The sequence below is a fragment of the Solenopsis invicta genome, chromosome 11 (genome assembly GCF_016802725.1).
Source record: "Solenopsis invicta isolate M01_SB chromosome 11, UNIL_Sinv_3.0, whole genome shotgun sequence".
NCBI lineage: Eukaryota > Metazoa > Arthropoda > Insecta > Hymenoptera > Formicidae > Solenopsis > Solenopsis invicta.
Window position 1 is genome coordinate 10,646,642 of NC_052674.1, and position 14,205 is coordinate 10,660,846.

General features: G+C 27.4%; 1 protein-coding gene across 1 annotated transcript; it reads left to right on the top strand.

Annotated features, from left to right (window-relative positions):
* Positions 1 to 832: 832 nt before the first annotated feature.
* On the top strand, positions 833 to 13,904 carry LOC113004361 (ATP-binding cassette sub-family G member 1-like). The gene is made up of 11 exons (XM_039455131.1): positions 833 to 1,183; positions 4,549 to 4,859; positions 5,766 to 5,939; positions 6,161 to 6,371; positions 7,852 to 7,965; positions 8,609 to 8,754; positions 8,834 to 9,002; positions 9,267 to 9,367; positions 11,387 to 11,542; positions 11,787 to 11,905; positions 13,436 to 13,904. Exons 1-11 carry the CDS (start codon positions 1,024 to 1,026, stop codon positions 13,659 to 13,661), a joined length of 1,887 nt encoding a protein of 628 aa, XP_039311065.1. The 5' UTR covers positions 833 to 1,023; the 3' UTR covers positions 13,662 to 13,904.
* Positions 13,905 to 14,205: the final 301 nt, after the last annotated feature.

Consider the following 14,205-nt stretch of genomic DNA (forward strand, 5'->3'; position numbering starts at 1 on the left):
ACAATTTTATTTTTTTAGGCATGATTTTTACCATTCCTGGTTCGCTCCCTCGCTTCGCTGCCAAATCGTGAAATTTAGGATTGTATCCTGGCAAGAAGTGACCTATCGAATCGAAATCAAATCGGCATCGAAATTATATCAGTTTGATAACTTCGATGTCGAATCAACGTCGATAATCGATGTCGCGTTTGTTAACAATAGATAAGCATTGCTGTATCATTGCGTCATTATTTCCATTATCCTCACTCATGTTATTTGTGTGCATCTAGCACATATAAGAAGATAAAGTCATCGATAAATCAATAGTTTACGTCGTTTACGAGATATTTTACAATTTATTATATCAAATTTCAACATAATATAAAATATCTTATAAACTATTAATTGTATCTTAATACTTTTATGCACAGAATAACGAGAGTAATTGATGTAAAAAAACACATTGTTGCTTTAAAAGAAAACTATAAAATTTTCAATATGCAAATACATGATAAATATGTAAACGCGTATTCATCATGTATGTGTGTGTGTGTGTGTGTGTGTGTGTGTGTGTGTGTGTGTGTGTGTGTGTGTGTGTGTGTGTGTGTGTGTGTGTGTGTGTGTGAACTCTTATTACTTGAAAGGCCAAGGCATTCGTTAAGCAAAAGTATGATAAGAGCACTTTATTATTTTGATATTATTGATTATGGATGCTAAACTGTGTGTGTGTGTGTGTCTCTCTCTCTCTCTCTGTGTGTGTATGTGTGTGTGTGTGTGTGTGTGTGTGTGTGTGTGTGTGTGTGTGTGTGTGTGTGTGTGTGTGTGTGTGTGTGTGTGTGTGTGTGACTGCAATAATAATCTAACGTACTCAACAGTTGCGACTGAGAACTTGCGGGATATACTTCGCAAATAAGTTTACTCTTTTACGTATTCTTTAAAAATAAAACAGCAGTCTGTTTCTTGAGTTTAAAGTAGTAAGACCAGATTATAACCACTAATACTTAATCACTTAAAAAGAGTTAATTTTACAAAGTGCTTGGAAGGATGCTGGAAGCAAATAGTAAAAATAATACAAGAATGATGGACGGCGAGTACAAGATTGACTTGCAGGAATCGGAAAAATTGTTGGAGTTCGAGAAGCCACAGAATTCACTAATGTGCATCGAATTCAATAATCTCTATTGCTCGGCTCGCAAAGACAAAGGCAAGTTCATCTATGTTAGTTAAATTGAGCATTTTATAATCAATCACCAATTACACGATTACAAGTAATTGTAATCATAAAATTGACAGATTACATACGATTACATTCGTAACCGTATGTAATCGTCCATACAGTAATTGTTATTACAAGTAATCATAAGTGATTCCTGACTACAGTAATTGTAATTGTAATGACACGGTTACATTTATAATACTAAAGCTATTATTAAAAGTATAAAAAAAGTAAAAATAAAAGATGTAACATAATATACATAATGCACTTTTAATAATCAATTATTTAAATAATTCCTCATCAATTACTTTGGTAATCGTAATGATTAGCAGTTTGTGATTACTAAGTAATTTGGATTACTTAGTAATCCAAAACAGTATAAATATCAGCAAACATGAATACTAAAATAATCGATTACTCTATAATTAAAATTACAGGAACGGTTTAAGTATAATTAATATTACCAAAAATAGTTGAGTACGCTTAATTCTGTATGTTAGCCGAGATTTTTTTACATTCTCGATACTCTGACATACTTGCATTTCGTGATATCAGGCTTTAGATAAATGTAAAAAATAACCATCGTCAATCAACTGATTATTGTATGAATTTCATTTCATAACCGCTAAATAATTCGAACGTACGACATAATCTGTTGGATAAAAGCTTGTCCGGTAAAATATTTACCCAAAAATCGTTTAACAGAAAATTCCAACGGAAACAAATAAAAAAAAGCTTTCTCTTAAGAGGTTTTGTAAAGAAAATCGCAGTTACTATTCGATCTTAGTGACAGAGAGAGAGAGAGAGAGAGAAAGAAGAAGAAAAAGAAGAAGAAACTGAACGAATTATTAATAATAAAGTATCACGGTCAGTTTGCTTTTATTTATATAAAATTAGCTTGATAATTATCTAAATGAAGAAATAACTTTACCTTACTTTTATCTAGATTATTAAAATAAATATTATGTCCGTTTTTGTATATTTATCTTGTATATTGTCTCCATTTTTATTTTAAATAAAAGAATTATCTTTTTCAAATTATTCAAGTTAATATGAATAATAACAAATACGTATAAAATGCTATCCTCAACTTCAATCTCAAAGTTATATCATATAACCTAATAGAAAAATTTTTTTCAATGTTGACAGATTGTACAAGTCAAGAAATAGTAGCACAATATAAAAATTGCTCCAAAACTATAAGTGATTCAAAAACTTTTACAAAGAACTTTGTCAGAGTCATACTATAATGTGAGTTACATATTTCCTAAATATTTTTCAACTTTGATTTTTCTTTGTTTATTAATTCAAATAAAAAAAAAAACATTTTTTATTAGATTAAATTATTTGAATAACTTTTGTTTTTATTATAACAAATAAAGATTTATAAATAAAATTATAAATAAATGATTTTTCTATTTTAATTTAATTTAGCCAATAGCAATATTATTAATATTAAAATTATTCAGATAAAACGATATATGATTTTATCTTTTAATAAATATATTTAAAATTAAATTATGTTTATCTGATCTAAGATACGTTTACATGTATGTCATTAATTAATTTAATCTATTTTATATTTATCCAAATAATTTAAAGTTAACTAAGCGTAACATTGATCGCAATTTTTGTAAAGTAGTATGACATTTTAATTCTTTACTTATTAGTTTTCAAGTTATGCCGGATACGCTCTTATCAAACAAGCTGTATATTGCAATAAACGTTATCTAAATATAGGACACGGTCTCGATTTCCACATTACATGCATCATCTGTCTGATAATTCACAAGTTTTTAAATGTTTATATTATAAGCTTTAGTAGATTGAATCATTAATTCACGAATTGTTAAAAGTTTCTCGCACAGAAACGTTTCACAAAGTAAATAATTTTAACATTAAAAAGTTTTCATCACATTACTTATATCCCAATGTTTTAACTAAAAGATATCTAATATTAAAAAACATTACTTGATATTTTAAAATGTATAAGTATATTAAGTAGTTTATAGTATTGACTTTTTTATTTTGTTGAATAAAGTAAAAACTCATGTTTCTTCGTCGTGATTCTAGATCTAGATAATTCATACATGTATATTATCCTACACAAAAATTTAAAAGATCATATTTGTATATAGAAATGTTAATAAGACACGCGAATTATCAGAATCACAAAGAAAAACAAATATGTATTAATTCACTTAGCAAAATGAGAAAGTAAAAATTGCGGTTCCACATATTTGTTTTTAAAAATATAGATATGACGTCTCTACATAAATAAAGATATCACGCTACTACTTTATTAAGTGCATTTATAATTATTTATTTTTTGAAGTAGATCAAGAAAATGAAACAATTAATCTAACGCTTAATTAAACAAAATTCCAATAGTTTTGTTTTAATCGAAAAAATAAATAATAAAACTATACATACGGACATTCATGACCGCATCTGTAGTTATTTTAACTGAAATCAAATTTTACATTAGATCATATATGTTAATTAACAATTTTTATTAGTACATGCATGTAATTAATATATGTATTGTTTATTTTCGCAAATAAGATTAATTTGATGCTGATATTATATTAACAATTAGATCATAATAGTTTTGTGTTTAGAAAAATCCTATTGTTTTACAAGCCATAAGAAGAACTGAAAATGCCTATATATAAATTAATTTAATCTAATAACAATTTTATTCAAGAAAAAAATAATTCACTTTTTCTCATGCAAAAAATAAACGACTGTTATTTTAAGAAATCTCCGCTCTTAATTTTTTATTTTTACACAATTTCTTTAGACGTTTGTATAAGCAAATTAATTTAAATTCTACCCACTTCTATTAATGCAAACGGCTTTTTTTAATACAATTAAAATATTGCTGTTATAAGCTACGATATGCAAGAAAGTTTTCATTCTCAAAGTTTATTAATTATTTATTTATCGCAACATAGAGGATTCTAAAATCAATATCTCATTTCATAAATTTTTAATGAAAACACAAAATATGTATTATTTATTTTTGTTTTAAAATTAAAAGTTTTCAACTTCAAAAAAGCATAAATATTCCAGAGAGATTATCCAGAAATTACATTCATAAATTTTTGCTTCACTTCAACTGCGTTTAACATATTACATAATTATGATACAGGTATACATATTAGTATGTATGTGTAAGACATATTTAACGTGTGTCAAAGGTCAGCATTTAATGGCCACGGTAGAAGATATATTGTGCCAGGTTATTCCAATAAATCTTCATAAAACTGTAAATCTTACAAATACGTGTTATATTAATGAACGCATGCGTTTTCCCCATGTCAAATACAATTAATAAACGTTTATTGCAGGAACTGAGGAAACAATCTTACATAATGTGTCAGGACATTTCGAATCGGGGAAAGTTACGATGATAATCGGTCCTTCCGGCGCGGGAAAGACTACTCTATTGAAGGCCATATCAGGAAGACAAGTGATGGACATTAAGGGTACTCTCACTGTAAACGGTATTGAATGGAATAAACCGACATTCCGCAAACAGATGTGCTACACATCGCAACAATTTCATTTATTACCATTCCTGACAGTGAGAGAAACCCTCAACATAGCAACTCGATTGAAAGATGATATTAATAAGAATGCACAAGAAATTAATTTAGTTGTAAGTATATAACTATAAGAAAATAGTCTTTCAAGCGTTTCAAATGTTTCAAACACGTTTGTACAAATTATATATTTTGTTGTTGTTATTTATTCAATAATATATTCTACACATATAAAATAAATTATTAAATAAATGACATATATATAATTAACATGTAATAATAATAATAATAATATATATAAACTTAAAAATGTATATACAATCATGCAAAGTTAATTAATTTTACCGAGAAGTGCATCGACACATTTAAATTAAGAGAAACGGTTAACCAATCGAGAGTCTTATTGTTAGTGCTCATTAATATTTTTTTAGGTAAATTTATATACATTTATAAGTTTCCCCGAACTGCGCACCACATGTTTGCAGAAATTTAAAATGTTATAAGCATCTCGGAGAACTTGTAAGTGTATATAAATTCACTTAGAAAATTATTATTGAGAGCTAAGATACGCTTTCGACCAGTTAACCGTTTTTCTTAATTTAAATGTGTTAATAATATTTTTTTATCTAAACTTATACTTAGTTTATTATAACCTGATAATTATTATAATTTTATAATTATTATAATCCGAGAATATATTTTACTAGTATACAAGTTTAGTACTAGAAAAATAATAATATACGTAATATACAATCATTATATATATTATATATTAAAAAATAATAAGTGAAGATTGATTAACACGTGGACAATTAATTAAAGATGAGTCTTATTTTGTTATAGTTAGATATTAGTGCTTGTATATTTCTTGTAATTTTATATACATTTTCAAGTATACATACATATATATATATATATATATATATATATATATATAATGTATAGCAAACTATAAATACTAGTAAAAATAATAAATGAAACATATATAAAATGTGCGATGTGTGAGATATTATTTCTGTCAGGTGAACGATATTGCGGAGAAACTTAGCTTGTCAAATTGCTTGGACACATTAGCAAATAAATTAAGCGGTGGCGAACAAAAGAGATTGTCTATTGGCGTAGAGATGGTTACCAAATCATCAATTATTTTATTAGATGAGCCAACAAGCGGTCTTGATAGTGCGGCATCTTATCAAGTATGATATACTGTTAATACAGCGATCAATCAATTAATCAATCAATAGTAATTGCTTTATGAAAATGTTGGTCGATATTATTGTAATATAGTGCTAATAATTCTATACAAGTGCAACATATTTTCCAATAATATCACAATAACGTTCAACATAGCATAATTTTTTTTACCTATAATAATTCTTAATATGCTATATAAGAATATATAATTTCTGTTGAATAGATCATTAATATATTGCATAAGATGGCAAGAGCAAATTGCACTATAGTTTGTACGATACATCAACCAAGTAGTCATATTGTTTCGCTCGTCGATGACATCATGGTACTTCACGAAGGCAAATGTATGTACTGCGGTCCAAAGAGCGAAATCTTAAACACATACAACATCGCCGGGTTCACGTGTCCCAACTTCTACAATGTGACCGAATTCGGTAATATTGACTGTACTACTGTGATGTGATAAATAAGTTATGAGCAAACAACAAAAATGAGAAAAAGAGAATTGGCATAGAACGGCATAGAATATTCTAAAAAGCTGTACACATTTTTATTCTCATGCATGTTTACTTATAATTTTAAAATCAATTTTTTTTTTTATTAATCTCACAATGCATATTTTTCAAAGTTATTAAAGAAATAGATTTTATAATTAATTTTAAAACTACTATTTTTTTTTATTTAAAGGAGGAAGCCACAATCAGGCCATTTTTTGTTGTACTCCAATTTGATGTATATATCAAATTGATGCTTTAAATGGCTCTCATATTTGCCTAAAACTATTTTGAGTAATAACAAATTCTTAATAAAGAAAAAAGGACCGGTAAATTGTTTTTATTATATCGTTTTTATAAATAATTTAAACAGTATGTAGTTTTGTTAATATAATTTATTATTTGTTGAATGATATCATTATTATTTTTTATGATGGCTACCCATTTATTTATTTTATTTTTTTATTTCTTTGCCAAAAATGTAGATAAGACGATTCGAACATTGCTTGTTTTCATAAAACTTTTTCTTCGTAAGAAGTATTCCAATAATCGGAAAAGATAATATTAAATAGATTTCGATATACGTGGTCGAGCATTATCATGTTATAAAATTAAGAGCTGGTTAGCTTCTTCAAGAAAAGAATTAAAAGATTAATAAGTAGGACAACTCTAGTATATATGTCGCACCTATCAAAAACTTAATTTGTTAAGTATTTTTTACTGTATGTTTAACATAAAAACTATACCAATAAAAATCTTATACAATTTTATATTTTAATTCAATATTTTATTAACAAAATTATAAAAACGTTATTGTTTTTCGATCCTCCTAATACATTCTTTTAAAATGGATTAAAAATGTTTACTTATATTTTGAAACATGATCTAATTGTTAACGAGTTGTGACATTGTATATAAATTCCAATTTCTTAGAATAGATTAGAATTTATTTCTTCAGCTTTTACAGCCAAGAAAGGATCTTTACTTTCTTAAAATTGTCACATAAATATTGAGTATCCTTGAGAATGGTCATCTGATTCGAATGTGTTGACAGTAAAATTCAGCTTTGAATATGACTCAAATTTTCTTAATTTATTCATTTACACTGTTGTGAACGATCTGGCAGTAGAACAAAAGAGATATGTTATGTTATTTATATACTAAAATTTTATGTATCAAAAAATATCATAATTATGAAACTTGATACAAATTTCATTATTATGTGCAAGTATAAAAAATATTTGTTTGCCTTTATTTGCCAATTTGATTACATCATTTATATAAATCATAACTTTATCACTTCTGTGATGTTAAACGTATGAATAATATTTGGTATATAATATTAACAATTAAAAATATATTATTAATTAATTAACAACAAAAAATAATCACTATATTGATTGAATTTTTTTGATTGCAGTGCTCGAGGTGGTAACTGGGCAGAGAGGTGGAGATTTAGAACATTTATATCAGATCTGTTATGATGAATATAAAAAGTTCAAATCGCGCAGTGAATATAATAAAAATAATAAAAGTATGCTGTACATATTTCAATATTTATTTCAGTATATCATATTTCAGTACTTTATTAATCCATAATAATCCATTAATAATCACTTTAGTAATTTACACTAATTTATTTGTTTTTTACCTTGTTCCTTAATGATTGAAAAACGTATCTTATCTATTGAATATCTATATCAATCTCTACAGAAATTATCTTAATAAAAATAATAATTCTTGGAAATATTGGATCAGGCACTGAATACCTCTGTATTGTGTACAATATAAAATAAATGTCATTCAAAAAGCATAAAAATACAAAGATAGATAATTGTACAAAAGTAATTTACACAAAAATTTGAGAAATAAATTATTTAATTAATAGAAAAAAATAAAATTAACTCAAAAAATAAAATAAATTTATTTATTCTTCACGTATACACATTACACGTTAGCAAAATATATACATCATTTTTTAATAATCGCTAAAGATTTTGAAAACAATCAAAATCATTGCAAATGGAATCAGAAGACTAGTGAATCGTTCCACAAAATTTTTGTAAAGTTGGATGACTATAAAAATATAATGTATATATTAACGTGTGTTATACCTAAAAAAACGTTTACTTTATTTTCTACACTGTCCCTTTTTAACTGTTTCTTTTTTTTTACAGAATCGATTTCATCGATTGATTTCAAACAAAAACTTGAAAGAAATAATATAGATGCACTCACAAACAACAAGACACAAAAAAAATCGACGTGGCAACAGCAAAAGATTTTATTTGCACGAGCTTTAATCTGCATCAAGCGAGATAATGTAAGTAGAAACTTTAAAAATAATAATCGAACGATTTGTTTGGTAAAATAAAATAATATCGCTTTGATTGAACTTTCAGACCTTTACGAAACTAAGAATTGCGACGCACATCGTGGTTGCGATAATATTCGGGCTAATTTTTTACGATTTTGGCGAGAACGGAGAAAAAGTTATTAGCAATATCTCTTCCTTATTTCTCATTCCAGTATTTTTAATCTTGATGAATGCCCTACAAACAGTACTAATAAGTAAGTGACATAAATTCTTTTGCCACATTTCATATTATGTATTTTTATTTATATATAAACGTAATGCTTACTTTGTGTAATTAACTTAGCAAATAATTGAATTGGATATTATTATGAACTTTCTGGTAATTTAAGAAAATCGATAAAAAAAACTGTGTGACAATATTCTCAACTTATCATATTTAAAATTAATAATTAAAAAATAAATACGTTTTGTAAATTTCAGAAAAATTATTATACCGTATTAAATGTATCTGATTGTAGTTCCCACGGAAATAGCAGTATTCCTACAGGAACGTTTAAATAATTGGTACTCCTTGAAGTCATATTACAGCGTAAAAGTATTAGCGGATTTACCGATGCAAGTATGTTTCAATGATCAATATTACAATTTTATCATTAATTGTTTTATTCAAACAGTTCTCTTAAAGTTCTGTCTAAATATTGAACTGTAATGAAGTTCTGGCTAAATATTGTGTTCTTTCTTTGGAAAGAAAAAGAAGATAAACGGTACAAGAAGTGCAGCTAAAAAGAACATTATTAAATAATAACGATATCCCAATATGATCGGAAAATGTATAGACACCTCAAAATAACGAGAAAGCTATACACGGTCTAAAGCAAATCTTTGTGCTCAATGATTATCTAGGTGAATTTACAAATGTTTACAACCCAGATAACAATTTGTGACGGCTCACGTCACCCTCACAGCGTGATATCACGTATGTGTGCAACATCGCAGTCATATTGCCCTATCAATGTGATAGCGGCACGTGTGCGTGCATGGCAGGTGGCATTATGAAGCCATGCGTGAGAAGATATATGAGTGATCGAAAAGAATATTTTATATATTCTATCGTTGTGTATGATTGTATATTTATCATAGTGTATTTTTCATGGTGAGAATTTATATCACCCTCATGTGTGATACTCACACGTGCATGCACCAACACAATCACTTTGCCTGCACAACGTGACGGTGTAAAAAATGACCAAAATATTAAATCGTCATGCATTTTACAATTTTATATAATTTTCTTATTAATATAACAATATATAAAAAATATATATTTTAGTATCATAGGAAACATTTTATATATGATTTTTTTGTAATTTTTATTGCTAATTAATCAGAAATTATAGGACAAATACAGTTTCTTTTTTACTATAATTTTTAAATAATTTTCAATATGAAATTTATATATAACATACATAATTTATGTATAATATAGTTTTATATTATATACACATAATACATATAATTTTTTATTTAATATATTGAATTATTTATCTATTTATTTATCTATTTTAAGTATTTTCAATTTTAATTATGAATTTAAAAATATTACGTATTATGTAATTTACAAAATTGTGCTTTCTTTTTTAACTTTTAAATTTTATCCCATTTTATTGTAAGGCAATATTACAATCCAGTTTCTAAGTTTAAACTTGCGTGCACGTTTATTCTGAACGCACCGCAGTGATTGTGAAAAAAAAGTTCCATTCGCTGGTTGGCTGCGTGTACAGTACATACATACACTGATTGTGCTTAGGATTTTGCTCATGCAATCCTATTATAATTCGTTAAGTTAACTATATTGCAGAGTAAAAGATTGAACAAGTCCGTACCAATTAAGAAAAAGAAGAAAGTGATTGGAGGGATAATTAAATCATTTGGAGATATATAGATACATGTTTATTATTGTATGTTCGGGTAAATGTTAAGATTACTTCCACCACCTCCGATTTTTAGGTTCATTCGACGCGTTTTCGCACGAAATGAACGAATCTGGCAGAAAAAAGTGTCGGACTGACCCGCGAATCGAGATATCAAGCGTTAAAGTTGACGACTATTTAGGTTAGGCCGTAATAACAATAATAAAAAATATATATATAATTAGTGTACGTTTTTTAAGATAACCCTATGTATAATTTTAATATTTTTATTTATTATTTTATAATTTAACAATAAAATAAAATTCATATCGCTTGCACGCGTGTGGCACTCACGTGTGTAGACGATATGAATCTCAATTGGTGCACTCATATCAGATTCATGTCGCCCGCATGCGTGCGGCATTCACACGTGCGGGCGATATGAGCCTCAAATGCGGACATATCTGCATGGTGCTGTGCAGGCACACTGTGACGATTATTACGCACACGTGCGCGCACCGTGCACTCACTATGCAGGCATTTTGTTATCTGGGAAGATTCTAGTAAAACATACGGCATGCCATTTGGGGAATCTTGTAAATTCACCTAGATTGAGCACAAAGATCTTCTTTATAACCTTCACGTTGTTTTAATGGACCTATTAAAGTTTTCACTAAATACCTATGACGTTATTGCTTTTTTAAACTAAAGATTTGTTTAACTTCTAGGTATTATGTACTTCATGTTTCATATTTATAAGTTATTACATGACTGGACAATTAATAGAATTGGATAGAATTCTAAAAACATGTTTAATTTGTCTGTTATGTACGATTATTGGACAAACAGAAGGAATATTCCTAGGCACACTTTTTGGCAGTAAGGTATTTAAACAATGTATCTTTTATTATTTCAATATTTACGCTTTAGAAAAAAAGGACAACATTACAATATTATAAGAAAAAGATTGAATAAAATTATTAATAAATTAATAAATTAACAGGTGATTTAATTATAATATCAGATGTTCCAGTTCATTGATCAGCTTGTTGATCATTTAAATTTCAATTTGATTCTTTTTATTTAGTATATGAAATAATGTAGTTAACCAAAAATAATTTCTTTTAGTTAGCTGTATTTTTGGTACCGGCAATCAATATACCATCACTGCTGTTAACCGGATATTTCGTAAAAATACAAGAAATGTTGAATTTCGTAAAGCCTCTTAGCGCTTTAAGTTATTACAGGTACAATTTCATATTATAGCAACGATTAATTAAAAGCTTTTAGCATTTTAATTTATTATTAATATTTAAATGTTTTTTTTATAAATCGCTTTTTTAATTTATAATTACTATTTATCGAAAGTTGTTTTTGATCCTGTATAGAGATATGTGTGTGTGTGAAGCTGGCGTATCATTTCGTGGAAACTCACAAAATGTTGAGAGTTCTGGCTTTATTTACAATAGTTCTATAGTTCCTGATAGATAAAGCAAATAGTTTCGGCCTTTAAATCGAAAAAAACGTATAGGACAAAGTGAGACGCCAGGTTCACGCAGCGTCTCAGTTTGTCCTGCGTCATTTTCCAGACCGAATTCTTGTAGGATTTTAAAAGATCTATAGTTCTAGATGAGTTCTAGAAAGAGTTCTAGCGTTTAACATAGTTTATTTAACAAAAAAAGAAAAATTATTATAAAATATTTATTTTATAATATTACATAATAGAATTCCGTGTACAAAAAAATATTTTTCCTCCAGTTCTGAATGTATATAAACGCCTTCCGAAGAGTTCCGGTCGATTGCATAATTTATTAGTTAATAATAAATTGTTAACTCTCGCGAAACACGTATTTTGTCATATATGGGTGAGACGCTGCAGCGTCAACTAATAAATTATGTATGGTAAATTATGTATGGAAAAATACGTGTTTGGCGGGAGTTAATAATTTTTTATTAAATATTAAATAACGGAATCGACCGGAACTCTTCGGAAGGCGCTTTGTTACGTTAAGAACTATTGGAAAAATATTTTTCTGTACACAGAACTTTCGAATAAAGACCAGCGTCTCACCCATATATGACAAAATACGTGTTTGGCGGGAGTTAACAATTTATTATTAACTAATAAATTATGCAATCGACCGGAACTCTTTGGAAGGCGCTTTGATACGTTAAGAACTATTGGAAAAATATTTTTTGGTACGCAGAACTCTCGAATAAAAACCAGCGTCTCACCCATATATGACAAAATACGTGTTTGGCGGGAGTTAACAATTTATTATTAACTAATAAATTATGCAATCGACCGGAACTCTTCGGAAGGCGTTTATATACATTCAGAACTGGAGGAAAAATATTTTTTTGTACACGGAACTCTATTATGTAATATTATAAAATAAATATTTTATAATAATTTTTCTTTTTTTATTAAATAAACTATGTTAAACGCTAGAACTCTTTCTAGAACTCATCTAGAACTATAGATCTTTTAAAATCCTACAAGAATTCGGTCTGGAAAATGACGCAGGACAAACTGAGACGCTGCGTGAACCTGGCGTCTCACTTTGTCCTATACGTTTTTTTCGCTTTAAAGGCCGGAACTATTTGTTTTATCTATCAGGAACTATAGAACTATTGTAAATAAAGCCAGAACTCTCAACATTTTGTGAGTTTCCACGAAATGATACGCCAGCTTCACATACACGAGATATGTTCTATTTTATTTCCAGTTATTATATTTTTGTAGTAAATTTATGAAATGTAAAATTTTATTGCAGATTCGCATTTGAAGGATTAATGCAGGCAGCTTACATTGACCGACCAAATTTGTCGTGTTCGGACATGTACTGTTACTTGGGTTCGACAAAAAAGATTCTCTATTTAATGGATATTCCATCAATCTCATTTTACGGAATTGTAATAATACTTAGCTGTTGGATAATCGCTTTTCACATAGTCATTTGTACAATACTTCTTTGGAAAATTAAGTATGTAAAAAATTAACATATTACGTTAATGCTCGCGTTTCTAGAAAATATTTTAAAAGTGTGTCTCAACCAAAAAGTAACTTATCAACCAAATTCTTATGAAGTGGGCAGGGTTTTAAAACAAATAATAATAGGATTAATAATGGTTAAAGTTGTACAAATCTTTTGTACATAAATATATGTATAACACGTTGAATTATAACAACGTAAAGATTGACGTCATATGATAAAATAAATTACATATGACTGCGTAATAAACTAGAATAACTTAGGATAGAAGTTAATAATCAATGCGTCGATTTGACAAAGTTGATAAGAATGTCGAATAAATAGCCCAACAAATTTCAATGTAACTTATGTATCTCCTTATATAAATAATATAAAAATATAATAAATGTATAAAGTAAAACATATTGTAATAACAATAATAATAATAATAATAATAATAATAATGTACAAAAAATACATAAATTTAAGAGTAAAAAGTACTTAATTATTTTATACTATATCCACTATCAATAATGAGCAAACATTAGATATTTTCCTGACAATTTTTAGAA